At 48.8% G+C, this 22,543-nt stretch overlaps 1 protein-coding gene across 8 annotated transcripts in view; it reads left to right on the top strand.

The window, feature by feature from the left end:
• TM9SF4 (transmembrane 9 superfamily member 4) overlaps positions 1-22,543 on the top strand; it is a 55,760-nt gene that overhangs the window by 21,235 nt on the left and 11,982 nt on the right. For 2 of the 8 annotated variants that reach the window (XM_003273508.3, XM_012511911.2), the window contains exons 2-13: positions 236-349; positions 3,285-3,384; positions 8,707-8,875; positions 8,976-9,105; positions 10,184-10,307; positions 12,294-12,412; positions 12,515-12,626; positions 13,983-14,053; positions 16,831-16,963; positions 17,825-17,906; positions 18,003-18,078; positions 22,332-22,415. In XM_003273508.3, coding sequence (XP_003273556.1) covers positions 236-349; positions 3,285-3,384; positions 8,707-8,875; positions 8,976-9,105; positions 10,184-10,307; positions 12,294-12,412; positions 12,515-12,626; positions 13,983-14,053; positions 16,831-16,963; positions 17,825-17,906; positions 18,003-18,078; positions 22,332-22,415 — 1,314 coding nt within the window. Of the gene's footprint in view, positions 1-235; positions 350-3,284; positions 3,385-8,706; positions 8,876-8,975; positions 9,106-10,183; positions 10,308-12,293; positions 12,413-12,514; positions 12,627-13,982; positions 14,054-16,830; positions 16,964-17,824; positions 17,907-18,002; positions 18,151-22,331; positions 22,416-22,543 lie in introns of all 8 variants that reach the window. The other 6 variants (XM_030825340.1, XM_030825341.1, XM_030825343.1 and 3 more) reach the window with 4 other exon arrangements.

The following is a 22,543-nucleotide window of genomic DNA, read 5'->3' as shown; positions in this document are numbered from 1 at the left end:
TTTGCCCAGATGTTAATTACTTTGTGGCTCACTCCTGGAAGTGCAGAATTGTTGTCCTGTGGCACTCTTGGGAGCATTTGGGAGAGAACATTTACGAGGTCTTCAGGCTTCGTGGGTCAGAGGGTGGCTACACTGGGTCAGTTAAAGCAACATGAAGGTGGTATGACTTGATCTGCCTCAGAGGATCTTCTTCACTTCTTCTCCCCAATCCAACCCTGGCCTCTCTTCTGAGCAGGATTGGTTGCCGTGGTCTTTACTGCTTTTCTCCCTGATGTGTGAAACAAGCGCCTTCTATGTGCCTGGGGTTGCGCCTATCAACTTCCACCAGAACGATCCTGTAGAAATCAAGGTAAGTGTGTTCCTGGATTTTTGGAGCCTCTGTGCTAGGCAGCGTGTCTGGAGCACCATGGTGAGCTGTTCATGTCCATCCCGTGGTTGCAGAGAAGAAAGAATAGTGCCAGTTACCCCGGAACTCTGCCTCTCCCTCTCCCTGTTCCTCTGGTTCTCCGTCCCCTCTCCGTTTCTGGTTCTTTCTGTGTCTCTGTCCCTGTGTATGCTTGTGTATATGTGCATCTCGGTCTCTTTCCCACTCTCACTTTTGCTCTCAAGTATTCTGTCTCTGTCATGTATGTGTCCATCTCTTTTTGTGCCTTTGTCTTACTCTACCTGCCTCTTCTTTAGCATCTCTGCCTCCCTTTCTCACCTGCTTCATCTTCTTCTCTGTTACCAGCTTTGTCTGCATAACTCCTAGCCTCTGCTCATATTGTTCATATATTATGAGCATCTCTTTTCCTTGGCAGTCAGACTTGTAACTTGCAGGAACAGTCATTAAAATAACTTTTATTGAGGGTTATTTACGTGCCAGGCATTATGCATGGCTTAGCTCAGGATGCCCGTCGAGAACCCACTGGGGCCAATTCTATATGTTACACAGATTTCCTATTCATTTTACAGATGGGGAAACCAAGGCCTGGGAAGGAAAATTAACATGTTCAAGGTCACATAGTGAGGAAGACATAGGGTTAGTACAAACCCCATCTCTATTTAGAGGAGACGTAGTCTTTCTCTGTTGCCTAGGCTGGAGTGCAGTGGCATGAGCATAGCTCACTGCAGCTTTGACCTGCCAGGCTGAAGCAATCCTTCTGCCTCAGCCTCCCAAGTAGCTGGGACTACAGGTGTGCACCACCTTGCCTGGCTAATTTTTTTTTTTTTTTTTTTTTTTAAGTAGAGATGAGGTCTCACTATGTTGCACAGGCCAGTCTTGAACTCCTGGGCTCAAACAATTCTCATGCTTCAGCCTCCCAAAGTGCTGGGATTATCAGGCATGAGCCACCACACCCAGCCCAAGACCCCATCTCTTAACCACTGCAGTACCTTCTTCCCACTACCTCTGTCAAAAGCTCCCTCTAGAGCAGAGCAGTGGCCTGGAGGTACCGGGGCTGCTCTGGCTTCCAGTCCCACATAGCTAAGTATGTGAGGGTGGATGCCTTGGGTGGGAAGAGAGGGAGTGGGAGGCAACATAAAGGTGAGATGCATCTCTCTGTAATGTGCATTCTTTTCTCATTGTCCTGAGTGAGAATGCTAAGAAACACAAAATTGTTAAAACAGACTTTTTGGCCATTTTTCCTCAAGCAATTTATGAAATGTTTAATAGAGGTCCTTAATCCCTGCAGTTTCACATCCGGAAAGCTCTGGAACTCAGTTTTTCCAAGCTCATTGAAGGCAAGAACTGACCAGAACTGAACACGAAGCTGTTTATTGACTTTTTTTATCCCACTTAATATGAATATCTTTGCATTTCTCTGCACAAATAGTTATTGAATATGAGGTACTGTCCAGACCCAGCTTGGCTATGGTTTGTATACCACATTGCCTTCTAAAATCTGGAAATTTTTTTTCTTTTTTTTTTTTTTTTTTTTTTTTGTGAGATGGAATCTTGCTCTGTCACCCAGGCTGGAGTGCAGTGGCATGATCTCGGCTCACTGCAACCTCTGCCTCCCAGGTTCAAGAAATTCTCCTGCCTTAGCCTCCTGAGTAGCTGGGATTATAGGTGCGCACCACCATGCCCAGCTGATTTTTGCATTGTTAGTGGAGACGGGGTTTCACCACGTTGGCCAGGCTGGTCCCAAACTGGTGACCTCAGGTGATCTGCCCGCCTTGCCCTCCCAAAATGCTGGGATTACAGGGAATCCAGAAAATTTCTAATCCCAAAAAAGAGTTGAAAAAAGATTGTAGACCTGTATTCCAAAAATCTTTTATACTTTTAGGTGGTGTATGAGGAATGGTCAATAGTTCCTAAATAGTAAAGGTAGCTTTACTTACATTTGGATTAAAATTTTATTTTTTGTAACATTTCGATAGGTTCTATTTTGTCTGTGGTTTCCAGAGCTATATTCTGTGTGCTTGTAGCATTTCCTAAACATTCTTCATTGTCTTAAACCTTATTTTTTTATGGCTTTACCATATTTAATTGAAAGAATATATCATAGTTTATTGATCAATTCAGGAGCTTTGAGTTGAAGTTATTTTTCATTTTCCCTCTTTTTTCTCATTCAGCAAACATTTAATGAGTACCTACCTCTAAAGCACTGGAGTTACAGAGGTGGCCAAGGCACACGTGGTCCTTGTCCTTATAGAGCTTAAACCTTAGATGCTAATGGGAGAAACTGAGTTTTTAAAAAACGGAAACTAATTAACATTTTATCAGACATGCTATGAAGTAAACAGTTGAAGACTGACAGTCCAGTGGATACTGGGGAGTTCCTTTAGATACCCTGGTGAGGGAAGGACACAGGCAAGGGGAGAGCTGCGACCTGAATATGAGGAGAAGCCAGGCGAGCACACAGTAGGACAGAAAGGAGCAGTGGGTCAAAGCCTGAGGCAGGAGAGAGCTTGACTGACTCGAGGAGCTGAAGGAAGAAGATCACTATGGTTATGAATAAGGAGTGAACTTCGTTGCTCCTAAAATGCTTTTTTTCCTTATTTGGAGTTATTTCCTTAGGAAAAGATGCCCAAAAGTGAAATTGCTATGTCAAGGGATAGTAGCATGTTAAGACTCTCACAATGTATTGAATTTGGTTGTGATTTTCAACTAAATCTGTAATGTAGTCTAAAATGAATGAAATGTGAAATAATTCAGAATTGTGGGCAGTACATTATATAGTGTACTGCTGTCATTTCTGCTAATTCGTTTGCCTATTAGATAATATTATCAAGTGTACGAAAGATGTGTGGGTACCAGGGAGGATTATTGGTCATCTTGGTTTCTGCTGGATTCCCATCAGGCTGTGAAGCTCACCAGCTCTCGAACCCAGCTACCTTATGAATACTATTCACTGCCCTTCTGCCAGCCCAGCAAGATAACCTACAAGGCAGAGAATCTGGGTAAGTTCTTATCCCACACTGCTATCAACTTGTCCCCACGGGGAACCCAGCATGATTTTTATAATGATAACAACAGTTAACTTTGCTATATTCCAGACACTGGTCTACATTGTTTGCATACCTGTTAGCTTATTTAAACCTCATAACAGCCCTGGGGAGACAGTTGCTGTGTTTATTCCCATTTTGCAGGTTAAGTGACTTGTCTTTGTTTGTACTGTGGACAAAGGCATCCTGTTTTCTTCACAAAACAGCCAGCGTGATCTTTGTTTTGGATCCACAGTCAAGTCTTCAGACTTGGAGCACTTGGCTTCTACTTACACTGCCTCTTCTTGATTTCTAGATAGGTTCTCTTGCGGCTTCATCACCTCCTCTGCTTTAAATGGAAAGAGAGAGTGAGTGCCTCTGCCCTGAATGCAAGCAGAGATGCCACCACAGTTCTTGCCGAGCTCTGCAAGACTCATGTCAAATAATGTGTGAGGCACCCAGTGCAGTGTCTGACACAAATATTCCATAACTAGTAGCCATTTTATTCTAATTTAAATAATTCTCCATTTGGCAGAATTTCAGGTGTAGAGGTGTCTATTCATACACAGTTATTAGTGCTTCCTCTGTGACTGTGTTAGGTCCTGGAGTTAAAAGCATGGAAAGGTGTCTCCCTGACCTCAAGGAACTTAAGAGACTTTCTTTTCTTACACCTTAGGAAGGAGAAAGGAGAGAACTGGTTCTTGAGCAGGCCCCTGAAAGGGCTGCCTTCTCTGTCAGGGCTACCCATGGCTCAGATGTTTCTGGAACCCCTAGCTGACAGATTTATCTACTGCCAGGTATTGGGGGTCCTGGACCAGTTGGAGGCAGGCCTTGGAGCCAGTTTAACCAAAATTGGGTAGCACCATCTCCCTCTAATACCACCTGTGCTAAAGTCTTGCCTTGTAGCATTGAACAGAGATTGGCCTCAGAGCCTGGGCTGGCTTCCACCGACTGTCTGCAGTGGTGCAGCCTGTGGCCCTGCCACTTACCATCTGTGGTCCAGTCCCTGCCTGCCATTGCCCTCCTTTCCTCACCACACCATGCTATCCTCCAGCCACCTTGCCTCTTCCCGGGAAGCCTGACCCACTTGGTGCTCCAGGGTCCTGATATCAGGCCCCTCACAAATGTACCTCCCTTCTCCTGGGAGCTGCTGTGGACCCTTTGGCAGCCCAAGGCTCTATAGTTAGGCACTCTTAGTGTGATCCTGGGTGACCTTAACCTCTCTGAACCCCTGCCAAATCTTCTTGAAGCTGGGGAAAGTTCCTGCCTCATAGATATGGAGATTTCTGTATACGAATGTTATCCTGCCATATTGCATCTCATTCTGTCTTTGTAGTGCCTACCTTCATGGCGTAAGGGCTCTTTGACTGGAGGGATTGTGTCTCACATTCCCCTCTCTTCTCAGCTTCTAGCCCAGTGCCGGACACATAGTAGGCATTCGATAATTGTTAGTGTCCTACCTGAGTGGAGCAAAACCATCCTTGATTGCATGACTGTTGGATTGTAAGCCATTTACATCATCATCCTCATCATCATCATTAATACCTAGAGGGCTCATCCTGTGAGCTGGGCACTGTTCTAAGCATTCCTGTGCCTTAACTTATTTAATTCTCACAACAACTCTAACTTACTAATTCTCACAATAGGGTGTAGATTCTCTTACTCTCTTTATTATAAATAAGGGAAGTGAGGCACAAGGAGGTGAAGTCACTCACCTAGTAAGTGACGGAACTCCAGGAACTCTGGTTCCAGAATCCATGCCCATAAGCACCACACTGTACAGCAGCTTCTGTGACTCTGATAGTAACTTTGTAAGCCGAATATTTCATAGTAGAGGAAACAGCGGCCTCAAGGGTTTGAAAGACTTAGTCAGGGTCACATGGCCAATAGGTGGAGAAATTGAGATTTTTAACTCAGGTTTTTTTTACCCTAAAGCCAGAGTTCTTTCTGTTGTCACAGGCTGCCTTCTCCAGAAAGGCCCATAGGGCTGTCTGAGGGCTGTGCTAATGGTTATCACATTGATGGAGATCCATGGCATGGTGTATGTATTGGAGCAGCTTTGGCAGGTGTTCTAGATAGAACCTTGGACTCTCTGGGAGGCTCCACATTCATGGCTTACTGCTCATTGTTAAAAGGAGTACTTCCATGTATAAAATGAGCCATTTCACTCATGCCTATAATCCCAGCACTTTGGGAGGCCAGAGTAGGCGGATCACCTGAGGTCAAGAGTTCAAGACCAACCTGGCCAACATACTAAAATAGAAAATTTAAATTTGTAAATCTCTACTAAAAATACAAAAATTAGCCAGGCGTGGTGGTGCACGCCTGTAATCCCAGGTACTTGGGAGGCTAAGGCAGGAGGATTGCTTGAACCCAGGAGGCAGAGGTTGCAGTGAGCTGAGATTGCACCATTGCACTCCAGCCTGAGCAACAGAGCAAGACTCTATCTCAAAAACAAAACAAAACAAGAAATAGAAATGAGCCATTTCCTGACCATTATGTCCCCTTTCTTGGCTTAAGCTTAATTTTTAAATATCAAGAAGCGATTCCACTGTACTTGGTCTGCAGCCCTATTCCTCTCTGTAGCTCTTTCTGTCCTCAAGCAAGATCCTCGTTGACAGGAGATGAAATAGGCAGTAGGAAATGGTATAGAGGAAAGAGGCCAGGGGTTTAGCATTACCTCCACCCCCTCGTATCACCACGAGCAGGTCTCTGATCCTCAGCTTGTCATCTATAAAATGCCATTTCAGCAGTGGGCTCTGCAGATGTCTTACTGTGTCCTCGCTCTTCACTGGCCAATCCATCCCTGGGTTTTGCAGGCTCACCTGCATTGCCAGCCTTCCAAAACAGGGTGGAGGGGTGAGGCCTTCATCCAGGCCCTTCCTCACCCTCTTCCTCTCCTGCGTGCCTCCTCCACACTCGAAGCATCGCTTGCCAGGGCTGCTACTTTGCACAGCAGAGTGCTGGCGTCTACAGCGGTGTAGCTCACGGCCCTGCCATTTACCATCTGTGGGCCGATAACCCCCAACTTCCATCTGTGCCCTGACCTCTCCTCTGCGCCTCAGATCTTGATATCTAAGTGCCCACTTGATATATCCAAACTGAAAATGCCTTCGATGTAAATTTGCTGTTCTTCCTATTTTGCCACCTAGAACCTGGTTGTAGAAACCTCAGTCTTCCTAATATGCACCACCCCTCACTCATGCCTTGTTTACAGTCAGCACCACTTCCCCTGGATTTCACCTCCTCGGAGCTCCTGAATCTGTGTACCCTTCTCTACCCTCACCAGCACCTGTTCCAGCCACCAGTGTCGCTCATGCATGACTGACTGCCATCGCTGCCTCCCGCCCCCCACCACCACCACTGCTCGCCGCCAGTTCCTTGCATCCTCTATTTTCTTCACAAAACAGCCAGAGTGATCTTTCTGGAACCAGAATCAAATGACATCTTTCTCTACCCCTGTTAGAAACCTTCACTGGATTTTGCTGCTTTCTAGGTCAAACTGGTCAAGATCAAACTGTGTATGTCCCACAGGCCCACTGCACACTGGCCCATCTCTGCAGCTCATCTGAGCTTTCTGCACTGTAGCCACACAGGCCTTTCATGTTCAGTGCCTCCCCTGCCCCAAAGGGGCCTTTGCACATGCTGTCCTGTCTGGAATATTCTCCCATTTCTTTGCCTAGTTAACATCTCTCTTCCTTTCAAGTACCACTTCCTCAGGGAAGCTGTCCTAGACCCACTCCCCTGTGTCTGCAGCAAGTTATATATTCTCATTTTGCTGATTATTCAGCAAAGTCTATCTTCCCGCTAGGCCATGTACTCTATGAGTACGTCTATTCAACTTTGTATCTTTAGGGCCTGGCACGTAGCCAGTACCCAGTACCTGTTCACGGATGAATGAATGAATGACTAGATGACTAGGGAGAGTGCCCTATCGAGCAGATCCACACTGGAGGAAAAGTGCGAGACCAAGTACATGTGAAGGTGTTAATTAGTCTTCATCTTGTCCATCAATTGTTGAACAGCTCAGAATGAAAGCACCATGGGGTTTGCTTGATAGTCCCTAACTGCTCAGTGCCTATTAGGGTGACATCTGGCAGCAGGTTACTCTGAGGCAAAAGACACACAAGGGGTGCCACTTCATTGAGTCAAAAGATGTTCTGGCTAAAAATCTCAGGTGCTGGATTTCACCCCACTCCCCTCCCTGCTGGAACCAGGATCTGAAGACACAGAGATAGATAAGAAACAGTCTAACAGTAACGAGCTCATAGTCAGGTAGGGGAGCCAGAAACACGACTGTATCAGCACATTGTACAAAGTAAATCCTTGACATAGGAACGGGTGCTGATGATAAAAGAGCATTTGATGCCTGCCTACTCTGTGCCTGCTACTTTATTGGATTGACTTCCTTTATTTCTCACTGTAACCCTGTGAGGTGGATACTGTTATTATCCCGTTTTATGGATGAGGACATTGAGGCTCAGTGAGATGGAGTGACTTACCAAGACTGCTAAGGCAGGCAGCTGGGAGTCAGAGTCATCTCTCCACTGCATAATGCTGCCCTCACACAGGGCAGTCAGGGGAGGGAGTGACAGGCTTGTCCTGAAGGGGTTAGGAAGGGCTTCCCAGAGAGAGTGAAATGGAAACTGGGCTTCCTGGGGAGGCCAGGATCATGGGGCAGGGAATTCTAGGAGAAGGAAGCGACTGAGGCCCAGAGACATAGAAGGATGTGATGCTTGGCCGGGCGCGGTGGCTCACACCTGTAATCCAGCACTGTGGGAGGCCAGGATGGGTGGATCATGAGGTCAGGAGATTGAGACCATCCTGGCTAACACAGTGAAACTGTGTCTCTACTAAAAATACAAAAAATTAGCTGGGCATGGTGGCACACACCTGTAGTCCCAACTACTTGAGAGGCTGAGGGAGGAGAATGGCCTGAACCCGGGAGGCAGAGTTCACAGTGAGCCAAGATTGCACCACTGCACTCCAGCAGCCTGGGTGACAGAGCAAGACTCTGTCTCAAAAAAAAAAAAAAAAAAAGAAGGACGTGATGCTTGATGGGTGCTGAGTGCTAACGGGTCTGGTAGCACTGGAGCCGAAAGGAGGAGGGTGGCAGGTCGAGGCTAGCTGGGACAGTTGGGCGTGAAGTGATGGGAAGGGCATTGGCTGCCAGGCTGAGGCACTGCTGAAGTCCTTGAAAGCCCATGTTTGCCCTGCAGTCCTGTGTCTCTGTGACTCTGCTGACCTCAGCAACCTCAGGGCTGAAGCTCTGAGCTCGATCTGTCTCTCTTACGGCAGGAGAGGTGCTGAGAGGGGACCGGATTGTCAACACCCCTTTCCAGGTTCTCATGAACAGTGAGAAGAAGTGTGAAGTTCTGTGCAGCCAGTCCAACAAGCCAGTGACCCTGACAGTGGAGCAGAGCCGACTCGTGGCCGAGCGGATCACAGAAGACTACTACGTCCACCTGTAAGTCGCCCTCTGCTCCCTGCTGCCTCAGGCTCACACAGGGGAGGACACTGACGGGAGAGGCGGTCGAGAGGGACTGAGCGGGGCCTTCACTTTCCAGTATTGCTGACAACCTGCCTGTGGCCACCCGGCTGGAGCTGTACTCCAACCGAGACAGCGATGACAAGAAGAAGGAAAAAGATGTGCAGTTTGAACACGGCTACCGGCTTGGCTTTACAGATGTCAACAAGGTAGAGTATCTTTGGCGTGCTCACAGGGCCAGGAGCCACACCTCACGAGTCCCGAGCACTTGGGGCCACAGAAAAGGTGGGGCTCGGCCACAGCAAGTTTCTCCAGGTGCCCTGGGCATGATGGTCTGTCAGAGGTCCGAGTGCTCCGGGCAAGGCCCTGGGAGGTGCTACAGGGAGGTGAAGGCACAATTCTTAGGAAGTTAGCTTCCATTTTTGTAAGATTAAAACAACATCAAAAAACGTGGAACTTCATCAGTATGTAGGAGAGAGGGCTAAGTAGTGGTCAAGAGCGTGCAGGCTCCCTGGGTTTGAATCCTGCCTCTCCCACTTACTAGTTGTCTGAGTGACCCTGAGCCTGTGGTTCCTTAGCTGTAAAATGTATGCAGCAGCAGTGGCGAGATAAATTAGCACATCCGTGTGAGCCCTTCCCAGCACAGCCCCGGAGAATCAGCTAATAATGTGATTATAGCTGTGATTCTCTTATCTTTCTTTCTAAACTGAAAGATACTGGTTAGGGAATAAATTACAAAAACATTTGTTTTGAGGTACAGCCCCTGTCCCCAAAGGGCATCTGTCCTAACTGGGGAGAGAACCGACAGTGGGAGGCTCTTGGTCTCCAGTCCCAGCTACCTTTCACTGGCCGTTAATGGCAGGGGAGGTCAGAGGGAGCTCCTTTTACACTCAGGTTGTCACAAAGGAGGTGGGCCATGAGAAGTTGGTGGGCTTTTGCTGAGTGGAGTTGGGGGTGGCATTCTAGTTGGAGTGAATGCAGGGTAGAGACTGGTTCATGGGGCAGTGGGCGCAGGGGAGGCTAAGTGAACTCATGTGACTTAGATGATTACACCCAGTTGTATCGGGATCAGATGATAGAAGGCCTTGAATGCCAGACTTTGAGAATTGGGCTTTTGTCTGATAAGCCGCAGGGAGCCCTTGAAGAGCTTCTGAGTAGGGGAATGATGAGAACAGTGTTTTAGGAAGGTTGGTACAGCCAGGCATGCTGGGTGAGGCAAGGGCCCTAATACCTGGAGAGTATCCCTAAGTGATGTTCTGTTGTGCTTTCTCTGTTGCTGTGTTTCAGATCTACCTGCACAACCACCTCTCATTCATCCTTTACTATCATCGGGAGGACATGGAAGAGGACCAGGAGCACACGTACCGTGTCGTCCGCTTCGAGGTGATTCCCCAGAGCATCAGGCTGGAGGGTGAGTGGGGAGGTGTGGCCGGAGGGGCAGGGCTGGATGGGCCTGGGCTTCTCCACCCAGGGTCTTCGCACTCTTCTCCCTCCTGAGCTGGCCGATGGGCTCGGGTGTGGCGTGTGGGCCCAGCCAAGGTAGGATCATGATATTCTCATTAAAGAAGACGGGGTAGGGGGGCAGCTGACAGCTGCGGTGTCACGGGCTAGACACCTTACTAGTTTACCCCTTTCCAGCAGCCCCAGGAGGTACGTGATGATTACAGAGGAGGAACTAGAGGCTCAAAAGGGGCTAGTGACTTGGCCAAGACCAAACAGCAAGTTGGGGCTTTGTTGGGCCTCCTCACAAGAACCAGCCAGCTAACCCTGGGTTGAGAACAAAGGGCCAGGGTACAGACAAAGCCTGTAGGCAGCAGGTTTCTTCGTTCCTCTCCCTCTGTGTGAGTGATTGGCATAAACTAAAATTTGCCCAGGGTCAACAGGTGTGCGGGAGTTTGAGAGTCCAGCACAGTCCCGATGGGCCTCATAGGAGCTGGTCCGGCTTCGCCTCACCTCTTGGCCCTTGATCATCACGGTGTGCTTTTCAATTAAGCAGCATGCCCAGGCTTTTGACCATGTTGTTGGTATTTGGACTTTTTTTTTTTTTCCACTGTGGAACTTAGTGTTCAAAATTAGACACGGAAGTCCCAAACATAGATCCTGCACTTCAAGAGCTCTATAGCACATCTCCTCTGGGAGCTTCCCGAGCGCGAATCTACATTTGCATATGTGACAGTGTTGAGGCCACCTCCTCCCCCACTGGCTCTTCAAGCTTAGAGTCTCCCTGTGTCCTTTTCTCACCATTTTATCTTTTTTTTTTCCCCCAAGACAGAGTCTTGCTCTGTCACCCAGGCTGGAGTGCAGTGGCACGATCTCAGCTCACTGCGACCTCCGTCTTCTGGGTTCAAGCAATTCTCCTGCCTCAGCCTCCCAAGTAGCTAGGATTACAGGCGCCCTCCACCGCACCTGGCTAATTTTTGTATTTTTAGTAGAGACGAGGTTTCACCATGTTGGCCAGGCTGGTCTCAAACTCCGGACCTCGTGATCCGCCCACCTTGGCCTCCCAAAGTGCTTGGATTACAGGCGTGAGCCACCACGCCCAGCTCACCATTTTATCTTAAGCACCCAGCACAGTACCTGGCCCATAGTTGGTGCTTATTATATATTGTTGATTGAATGAGTGGATGGATAACAGGATGAACAGATGAGCAAATGAATGGAGAAAACATCTGAATGATTGATTACGAAAGTGCCAGGGCTTTAGAGGTAGACTAAATGAATGAGTAGGCATGATGGAATGGATCAAGGTTTTATGTTGAATGGGACTGGCTGGATGGTAGGTGAATGTCTGAATTGAGTGAAGGAACACTGACCCAGGGAGGAACTCTGACTCAGGCCCCTCCCTTCCCCCATGCACGGGGGGCCCCTAAGGACCCCTAAGGGTCTTCGGAAAGTCAGGGCTCTGGGAAATAATTTTCAAAAACCATTGTTGGCCAGGCATGGTGGCTCACACCTGTTATCCCAGCGCTTTGGGAGGCCAAGACAGAAGCAATTTGCATCAGCAGGAGTTCAAGACCAGCCTGGGAAACATAAAACGACCTTGTCCCTACAAAAAATTTCTTAAAATTAGCCAGGTGTGGTGACACACACCTGTAGTCCCAGCTACTCCGGAAGCTGAAGCAGAAGGATGACTTGAGCCTGGGAGGTTGAGGCTGCAGTGAGCTATGATTGTGCAATTGCCTGCATGACAGAGCAAGACTCTATCTCTAAAAAAATTAGGTTTAAAAATAAAAAATAAAAAAAAAAAAACCATTGTTGCCCATTGTGCTCCCAATCTCCACTCAGACCCTAGAGGCTGGGTCCCTGCAACAGGCAGCCTTGAGGGCAGCCCCTGGAATAGCCCCTGGGCAGTGGCACTGGCCACCACAGGAACAGACTGAGTCTGTGTCTCTCTCAGACCTCAAAGCAGATGAGAAGAGTTCGTGCACTCTGCCCGAGGGTACCAACTCCTCGCCCCAAGAAATTGACCCCACCAAGGAGAATCAGCTGTATTTCACCTACTCTGTCCACTGGGAGGTGAGAAGGGGCTGGAGCTCATGGGCAGGGGAGGAGGGCTCTGGTCTGTGTCGGGTTCTCCAGCAGGAGGCCTGACTCTAAGTGCTTCCTCCGACCTGCCAGGAAAGTGACATCAAATGGGCCTCTCGCTGGGACACTTACCTGACCATGAGTGACGTCCAGATCCACTGGTTTTCTATCATTAACTCCGTCGTCGTGGTCTTCTTCCTGTCAGGTGAGAGATCTGTGGGTTGAAGGAAAGGGGATGGGGGTTGGGGTTGAGGGACTGAGACATCACATCATGTATGGGGGACTTCCAGGGTGTTCTCAGGGCCAGGTGTAGGTCAAAAACAGACATCAGGGCTCTGCTAAGCATCAGGTGTACATAGGTGAACAAGACTCATCTCTAGAGAGCTCTAGAACTCTGGAGAGCTCATTCATGGAGGACAGACACACCTGAGCCTGCAAACATTCTTGATTCATTCAACAAGATGTTGTTGTTGCTCATTCTGTGCCAGGCACTTTGCCAGATGCTGGGAATATGGTGTGAACAAGCCCGACCCAGTCTCTGCTCCCATAGAGCCTATATTCTAGTGGTGGGAGAGAAACAAAAAAGTAAATAAGTAGTGGAGTTCCAGATAGTGATACATTCTATGAAACATCAACAGGGTGGCCAAATACACAATAGCTGAGGAAAGTGTGAAGGCTCTTTGGGGAAGACCTTTCTTTACGAGAAGAAGCCACCATCCAGAGACCTGGGAAATGTCTGTACCAGTGAGGATCATGGTCCTGCAGCGAGATAAGCCTGGCAAGAAACCAGGTGGTGAGAGGGTAGTAGGCAGGGGTAGAATGACACTGATGGTTTCACTATCATACGAGAAGCACAGATAATGCTAAATACTGTTTATTAAACATTTACCAAAGGGCCAGCTGCTGAACTAAGCACTTTACAAACATTTCAATCCCTGAAGCCCTGTGAACTAGGCCCGAAAATGTTAAGTGAACTCAAGGTCATATGGCCCATTCTCTTAACCACTACAGTGCTGCCTAGAGAGGGAAACAGGAAAGTACAAATGGGGCCGGGAGTGGCTCTGTACTGTTCAAGGTGCTAGGACGTGAAGATGCCCAGGGTGAGCCTTGAAGCACGAGTAGGAGTCAGTCAGGACACGGCGGGGCATTCTGGGCAAAAAGGATAGCTTGAAGAAAGGCGTGCTGATGAGAACATAGTGAGGCCAGGAGCCAACTGAAGCAGCAGATAGCCAGAGATGGAGCCACAGGCGGCCCTTTGACACATGAGCTGAGAAGTCAGTAGGACCAAGCCATGGAACAGCTGGGATGCTCCTCTCCCCAGGATACCGCTACCCATCCCAGCAGCCCTTTCCTCCCCACCTCCATGCTCTGTGCTCTCCTCCCCTGGTAGCTGGAATGGAACTCCCCCGAGAAGAGGCCTTGAGGTGGCTGCATAGCCAGTTCATAATGGAGCAAGCCGTGCATGCCAGCTGTCACACAGTAAAACATCATGTCCAGGAGGGCATGGAGCATGGGCTTGCTGGCAGTGCCAACTTCTCATCTTCACCGCCATCTGTTTCAGGTATCCTGAGCATGATTATCATTCGGACCCTCCGGAAGGACATTGCCAACTACAACAAGGAGGATGACATTGTACGAGGTCTTGGCTGGGGAGGGATGAAGTTGGACGGGGAGGGGAGGAAGACCGTGTGTGTGCATGTGTGTGTGTGTATTATCATTCATAGAGGAAACCTCAAAATGCTAACAGTTTAGTATACTTTTTTTTTTTTTTTTTTTTTTTTTGAGACGGAGTCTCGCTGGAGTCACCAGGCTGGAGTGCAGTGGTGTGATCTCGGCTCATTACAATCTCCACCTCCCAGGTTCAAGCGATTCCCCCACCTCAACCTCCTGAATAGCTGAGACTACAGGCACGCACCACCACACGTTGCTAATTTATTGTATTTTTTAGTAGAGACGGGGTTTGCCATGTTGGCCAGGATGGTCTCAATCTCCGGACCTCATGATCCACCCACCTCGGCCTCCCAAAGTACTGGGATTACAGGCATGAGCCACCACGCCTGGCCTGGTATACTTTTAATACTAAAAATTTAATACTAAAAAAGTAAGGAAAAAAGTTTTATTCACCCAAAGTGATAGGGATGGCCTTTCTAATTTTAAAGCATAAAAACAGTGGAAGAAATCACAAAAAATAGTTGATTAATTTGACATTAAAAATTGTAAAACTATTCTGCATGCCAAATACATAAAACAGAAGGCCACAATGGCAAAACAATATCTGCAACAAACTTGAAAAAAGTGGCACAGTTTAAAGAATTCATATAAAATCTCTTTGTTTAAAAAAAACTACGTCAGGGCTGGGCACGGTGGCTCACACCTGTTATCTCAGCACGTTGGGAGGCCAAGGCAGGTGGATCACTTGAGATCAGGAGTTCAAGACCAGCCTGGCCAACATGGGAAAACCTCATCTCTAATAAAAATACAAAAATTAGCTGGGTGTAGTGGCATGCACCTGCAATCCCAGCTACTCAGGAGGCTGAGGCAGGAGAATCACTTGAACCCAGGAGGCGGAGGTTGTAGTGAGCCAAGAACGCGCCACTGCACTCCAGCCTGGGCAACAAAGTAAGACTCTGTCTCCAAAGGAAAAAAAAAAAAAAAAACTAGGGGACAGGAGATAACTTGAGGTTAGGAGTTTAAGACCAGCCTGACCAACATGGTGAAAACCTGTGTCTACTAAAATACAAAAATTAGCTGAGCATGGTGGCGGGCTCCTGTAGTCCCAGCTACTCGGGATGCTGAGGCCAGAGATCGCTTGAACCTGGGAGGTGGAGGTGGCAGTGAGCCAAGATCACACCACTGTACTACAGCCTGGGCAACAGCAAGACTCTGTCTCATAAATAAATAAGTAAAACCAAAAAAGCTAAAATTTCGAATGTAATGATGAACAGGAAATTTACAGGCAAGACACTGCAATATGCCCAGTAAGCAAGAGAAAACTGTTTTTAACTCAGGAATAACCCCACAAAATGCAGGTTCAAACAATCTTGAGAAGACCTTTTTGGACCATCATATTAGCACAGACTTTTTTTCTTTTTTTAACAGTACTAATTGTTGGTAAGGTTAATGTGAGCCAAGCATCTTTCCATACCACCCATGGAAGTGTAAGTTGGTAGCTTTCTGAAAAGTGATTGGCAGTGGATATCAAGAACTGTAAAACAGGCTGAGCATGGTGGCTCATGCCTGTAATCCCAGCACTTTGGGAGGCCAAGGCAGGAGGATCACTTGAGCCCAGGAGTTCAAGACCAGCCAGGACAGCATAGGGAGATCCTGCCTCAACAAAAACAAAAAAAGAACTAAAACAGGCAACTTGCTTTGCATAGCAATTCTTCTATTATTTTTCTAAGGCAAGATTCAAAACACCAAGACTTGGTGTAGAAATATTGCAGCTTTTTTTTTTTTTTTAAGAGACGGAGTCTTGCTCTGTTGTGCAGGCTGGAGTGCAGTGACACGATCTCGGCTCACTGCAACCTCCGCCTCCCAGATTCATGCCATTCTCCTGCCTCAGCCTCCCGAGTAGCTGGGACTACAGGCACCCGCCACCATGCCCGGCTAATTTTTTTGTATTTTTAGTAGAGATGGGGTTTCACCATGTTAACCAGGATGGTCTCGATCTCCTGACCTCATGATCCGCCCACCTTGGCCTCCCAAAGTGCTGGGATTACAGACGTGAGCCACCACGCCCAGCCAGAAATATTATAGCTTTGAAATACAATGTCAAAGAGTTTTTATTGACCTGAAGAAATGTTCACAAATACCAACTGAAAATAACAAAGTATATAGTGTGATCCCAATGTTATTGTTTAAAACATACATACACACATATGTACATAAAAGATTAAGGGAATTATATCAAAACAGTGTTATTAAGTGGGAGTATCAAATCATTTTATTTTTATATCTTTCTGTTTAAATTTTTGTATAATAAACATGTTACTTTTTGTTCATTTGAATTTCATGCTACATACCAAATTATTTTTACTTTTTTTATTACACAAGTAAGAATGCATATTCCTTTTATAATCAGAAAAAAATAAATAAATTGACTCTAAATCTCACCACCCAAGAACTCTTACAGTTGACATTTTAGTGAGTTGAGGTATTTACATTATTTTCCCACAAACGAGGTTTGTGGAATTTAAAGAGATTTTCCTTTTACGCAGCTACAGACATCAGGTTTGTGGCCTCCTTTTCTTGTGACAGTTTCAGATAAGCACTTTCTCCTATCACTTACACTCCTGTGTCAGAGCAGCGCTGGTTGGCACCTGAGGGTGTCAGCTGTCACCTTGGGGGTGGTCCCTGCAAGAGCTGCCTCCATCTTCAACAACCAGCCTCACTCTGGCCCTTCACTGCAGGAAGACACCATGGAAGAGTCTGGGTGGAAGCTGGTGCACGGTGACGTCTTCAGGCCCCCCCAGTACCCCATGATCCTCAGCTCCCTGCTGGGCTCAGGCATTCAGCTGTTCTGTATGATCCTCATCGTCATCTGTGAGTGTGCCCAGTGGGGCCAGGCATGGGGGCATGGCTTCCTCTTCCAGGTGCCTCAAGGAGAGAAGGGTGGGCTTCCCTCCCTGCAGAAAGGGAGCCAAGCTCCTGGCACCAAGTGGGCATGTCAGTATCTCTGGGCCAGACAGGCCGTCTGTCTCAGCAGCAGCCCCAGCCCCAGCCCCAGCCCAGGACTGGTGATTCACCTCACAGCCGTTTACAGAGCCCACCATGTCTCCTCCATCAATGAGGCAACACATCATTGCTGTGAGCTTGGCCTCCTTTTGTAGTCAGAGGCTAAGTGACCTGCCCAAAGTCAGTACCAGGATTAGGATTGAAATCAAATATTTTTTTCTTTAACAAAAACCCCACTAATATATAGTAATTTTAGACAGCTTTGGAGTCAGTCTGCCTAGATTTACATCTCAGCCTCATGCCTCCAAGCTTTGTGACCTTGGACAGGCCACTTGACCTCTGTGAGCCTCAGTTTCCTTATCTGAGAAAGAGGGAAAGTAATCACCCTGCAGAGTTGGTAAGGTGGGTTCAGAGACCTGGCATTTGTGGTGTCCTCAGCCCAGCCCCTGACTCACTGCAAGTGCTCTGTGGACTGGAAGCTGCAGTTGAGATTTGGCCAGCCAAGGCCCAGCAGCTGCTGCACCCCTCCGAACCCCAACTAAGACCCAGTCTTCCCCTGTAGAGGGTAGGGGACTATGCTGTTGAGAAGACAAGGGAGGGGGAGCCTCATCTGCCCAGAGTCCTCCTGTCAGTCTATCCAAGGTGGGCCTGGGGCTGGGGCTGGGGCTAGGGGCCTGGTGTTCAGCCACCCTGCCTTTCTCTGCCCTTCTTCCCCGCCTCCCTCCACAGTTGTAGCCATGCTTGGGATGCTGTCGCCCTCCAGCCGGGGAGCTCTCATGACCACAGCCTGCTTCCTCTTCATGTTCATGGGGTAGGTGTGTCTGAGTGGGCTCCCGGGGGCGGCACAGGCCTCCTCCACGCCAGCTAATGGGTCCCCTTGGTGTGGATCCCTGCCATTTTCCCACAGGGTGTTTGGCGGATTTTCTGCTGGCCGTCTGTACCGCACTCTAAAAGGCCATCGGTGGAAGAAAGGAGCCTTCTGTGTGAGTGTGCGAAACCCTCTCTGTTGTTTGGTGGGAAGCAGAGAAGCTTCTTCCTGGGCTCCTCAGGAGGAGGTAGGCAGGTCCTGGTGGGGATTTTTGGGCCAGAAGCTGAGCAGCAGCAAGACATAGCAGGAGGAGCACAGGTCCAAGGGCAGGAATCCCAGGCTGTTACCCACAGGCTCGCAGCAGAACCTCCCAGGGCCTCCACTGCCCCATCTGTAAAATGAGGGATTTGAACTTAGGTCATTTTTAGCCAACATTGTCTGATGGCTCAAGCAAGAGAAGAAATAGGAGATTCAGAATAACAAGATTTAGAATAGCAGGGCAGCTGAGAGGACACCCTGAGTAAAGAGGGAATTGCCTGCCTAAGCCTGAAGAGGCCAGACCCAAGTTCCTGTCAGCCCATTTTCCAGACCGGTGCCTGCATTTCTCTTTGGTGAGGATTCCTGCCCTTCTCTGGCCTCCTGGAGGTAAGGAGAGTTCTTGGCAGCAGAAAAGAGCATAGAAACCAGAGGGGGTCTCAAGATTGACCTCACCTCCCAGGTAGCCCCGAGCCCCTTCTCCTAGAGCGAGTGAGTCTCTTAAAGGACTAGGAAGACTCTTGGGTGCCCACACTCAGAGAAGTCTCTGGGCCTAGGATTCTGAAACCATTCTCACCGCTGTCAAAAGCTCAAGGAGAGCTCAGGCTGTATCAGCTCTGGCTGCCACGCCTCTGGCACAAAGTAAGCCCTCGGTAAAGAAAAGTTGTGACCATGACTATTTTGGAAGGATCAAAGAAAGCTTCCTGAATTGTTTTTTGTTTTTTGTTGTTGTTGTTGTTTGTTTTTGAGATGGAGTTTCGCTCTTGTTGCCTAAGCTGGAGTGCAATGGCGTGATCTTGGATCACTGCAACCGCCACCTCCTGGGTTCAAGTTATTCTCCTGCCTCAGCCTCCCGAGTAGCTGGGATTACAGGCATGTGCCACCATGCCGGGCTAATTTTGTATTTTTTTTTTTCTTTTGAGACGGAGTCTCGCTCTGTTGCCCAGGCTGGAGTGCAGTGGTGCGATCTCAGCTCACTGCAAGCTCTGCCTCCTGGGTTCACGCTATTTTCCTGCCTCAGCCTCCCGAGTAGCTGGGACTACAGGTGCCCGCCACCACGCCCAGCTAATTTTTTTTTTTTTTTTTTTTTTTGTATTTTTAGTAGAGACGGGGTTTCACCATGTTAGCCAGGATGGTCTCGATCTCCTGACCTCGTGATCCGCCCACCTCGGCCTCCCAAAGTGCTGGGATTACAGGCGTGAGCCACCACGCCCAGCCAACTTCCTGAATTCTTGATGATTTGAGCATTTTTCTCTGGCCACCATATGCCAAGAGCCAGGGATCTAGAGAGGAATAAAACTCACCACTCCCTCCTGGAAAGATTCTTCCCTGGAGAGGTCACCAGATACCCTCCAGGATTTCCCTCGATGGATCCCACATCAAACCCAGTCTTTTTACCCCAAACCACCCCTCGCATCTAGTGAGCTCATCATTGATCCAGGCCCCCCAAGCCAGAAACCTGGAGCTGCCTATCCTCCTCCTTCCTCATGCCTCATTCCTTCTCAGACATCAAGTGCTAAGGATCTTCCTACCAAATGTTCTGTGAATGTTCCGTGAATTCCACTCCCCCCCCACCCCCATCTCTGCATCTTCAAGGATTCAGACATCTTTGCCTCTCACTTGGCCCTCTATGGTCTCCCTACGAGATTCTGACCCTTCCCTGGTGCCTTTCCACAGGGGGTCATCTCTGACAGCCTGCAGTAGTGTGGGTGTACTCTCCTACGGCCTTGCCTGTGCCATCCCCTCTGCCTGGGCCACACCACCCTTTCTTCTCACCTGGCTGGTGTCACCTCATGCTTTAAGTCTTAGCTCCTGCATCAGTCCTCCAGAGGCTGCGGCCTCCCTCACCTCCTACCCTGCGCCTGGCAGAGCCCTCATGAGACCTAAGTAGCACTTGGCAGAGCTAAGTAGGGGCAGGTGTGTTGTTTTCTACATAGGGGTCTGCCTTTCTCCCTGGAGCTTTTTTTCCTACCTAGCACAGTGCCCAGTGAGTAAATTTCAGCCAGGAAGGCAGATGAGGAATTCTGTGCTACACAACAGAGTCATGCAGGAACACAAAGGAAGGGAGGAAGTGACCTTTGAGCCAGGCCCTGAAGAGGAGGATTTCAGATGAAGGGACGCAGCCAGCAGTGGGGCCTAAGGTTCTGGAATGGCCTAGATCCCAGTCTGGCTCTGCATTGGTTGATAACTTTCAACAGCCCTCTGAGCTTCAATTTCCCCATCTCTCTAATGAAGATAGCTAGGGTTAACTGCACATAAGGACCTTGGTATAGCGTTAGCCCTCAGGAAATGGATCCTCTGAGGTGTTGATGGCCTATGCAAAAAGGCCCAGAGACAGGAATGTGCAGGAACAGTGACCAGTTGTTGGGTGCAGGGCTGTGAGCCAAAGATGAAACCAGCAATGGAGGTTTGAGCATCAGGTTCCAGAGGGCCTTCGTCATTGTGGTTAGTGACCCACCTGGATGCTCAGGCTGCCACAGCAGCCCCTGGCCTGGTGATCAGTGTGGCGAGAAGGTTCATGCCGGTTGTGGTGGCTTGCGCCTGTAATCCCAGTCCTTTGGGAGGCCGAGGCAGGAGGATCACTTGAGCCCAGGAGTTTGAGATCAGCTTGGGCAACACAGTGAGACCCTGTCTCTACAAAACATAAATTACTTGGATGTGGTGGCATGTGCCTGTAGTCCTCCTAATCAGGCAGGTGAGGTGGGAGGATCACTTGAGCCCAGGAGTTTGAGGCTGCAGTAAGCTATGATTGCACCACTGCACTCCAGCCTGAGTGACAGAGTGAGACCCTGTCTCTGAAGAAAATAGAAGAAAAAGGCTCAACTGTAACTCTGGTGCATTGACTAGACTAGAATCCCTGTGCCTAGACCCCACCCAGGAGATTCTGACTGGCAAGAATACACTGCAGTAGGTTAGGAGCATGGGCTCTGGGGTCAGACTGCCTGTGTTTATACCTCTGCTGCACTTTCAGGAGGCTGGGTGACGTGGAGGTGGTGAGGGGGGTCTTTAACATCGCCAGGCCTCAGTGTCCTCATTAAAAGGAATAATGGTAGACTTTCCTTCCAGACTTGCAGTGAGGATTAGGTGAGACAAGGTACATAGGAACCCAGCATCTGCCACCCCTAAGACTCAGAGCTTCACCATCCTTCTAGGCAGTTTGGATTGGGGCCCAGACATACGTGTTTTGTTAAAGTTGTTTTTTAGGGTTTTTGTGTGTGTGTGAGACAGAGTCTCGCTCTATTACCCAGGCTGGAGTGCAGTGGCACGACTCGGCTCACTGCAACCTCTGCCTCCCGGGCTCAAGCAGTCCATCTGTTTCAGCCTCCCAAGTAGCTGGGACCACAGGTGCGTACTACCACGCCTGGCTAATTTTTTGTAAAGACAGGGTTTCACCATGTTGCCCAGGCTGGTCTCAAACACCTGAGCTCAAGCGATTCTGGAAGTAATCCCCCACCCCCCCGACCAAAAAAAAAATTTACATACATATATATATATTGGATAGTTAACGTGTTCTTTTTTCTTTTTTTTTTTTTTTTTTTTTTGAGACGGAGTCTCACTGTGTCGTGCAGGCTGGAGTGCAGTGGCGTGATCTCTGCTCACCGCAACTTTTGCCGCCTCAGTTCAAGCAATTGTCCAGCCTCAGCCTCCTGAGTAGCTGAGACTACAGGCATGAGCCACCACACCCGGTTATTTTTTGTATTTTTAGTAAAGACGGAGTTTCGCCATGTGGGCCAGGCTGGTCTCAAACTCCTGACCTCAGGTGATCCACCCACCTCGGCCTCCCAAAGTGCTGGGATTGCAGGCATGAGCCACTGCACCTGGCCAAAGTAGTTACCGTGTTCTCAGTGATGAGAGTACATCAGAGAACAAGGTAGACACACTCCTCCCAAGGAGCTCACAGTCTTTTGGGGACAGGCGGATATTGGTAGGTAGCCAAAACATGTAATTACAAACTGGGATGAGAGCAAGAAGGGGCAGTATTAGGGACCTTAGAGGGCATAGAACAGAGTCCTGCTCAGTCTGAGGGTCAGGGAATACTTTCTGGAAGGAATGATGCTTGAGCTGAGTCTGAAAGACAAGGAGGGCTTAAGAGCTTCTGGTCTGGGGGCCCCACCGGGACAGGTTGGGGAGCTCCCTGGATGCTGCTCCTCAACCCGGCCCCTCTTGCTCCAGACGGCAACTCTGTACCCTGGTGTGGTTTTTGGCATCTGCTTCGTGTTGAATTGCTTCATTTGGGGAAAGCACTCATCAGGAGCGGTAAGTGCCTCCCCTACCCTTCCAGCCCCTCCCCAGCAAGTGAGGACCAGTTGCACTCAGCCCCACTCCCAAAAGCCACTTCCTGCCATTCCCTTCCCTTTTCTGAGTCCCCAGAGTTATGTTCCCAG

Source organism: Nomascus leucogenys, chromosome 13 (assembly GCF_006542625.1).
Source record: "Nomascus leucogenys isolate Asia chromosome 13, Asia_NLE_v1, whole genome shotgun sequence".
NCBI classification, from domain to species: domain Eukaryota; kingdom Metazoa; phylum Chordata; class Mammalia; order Primates; family Hylobatidae; genus Nomascus; species Nomascus leucogenys.
The sequence above is the reverse complement of the archived record's forward strand: the minus strand, read 5'-3'. Positions and strand labels throughout refer to the sequence as shown.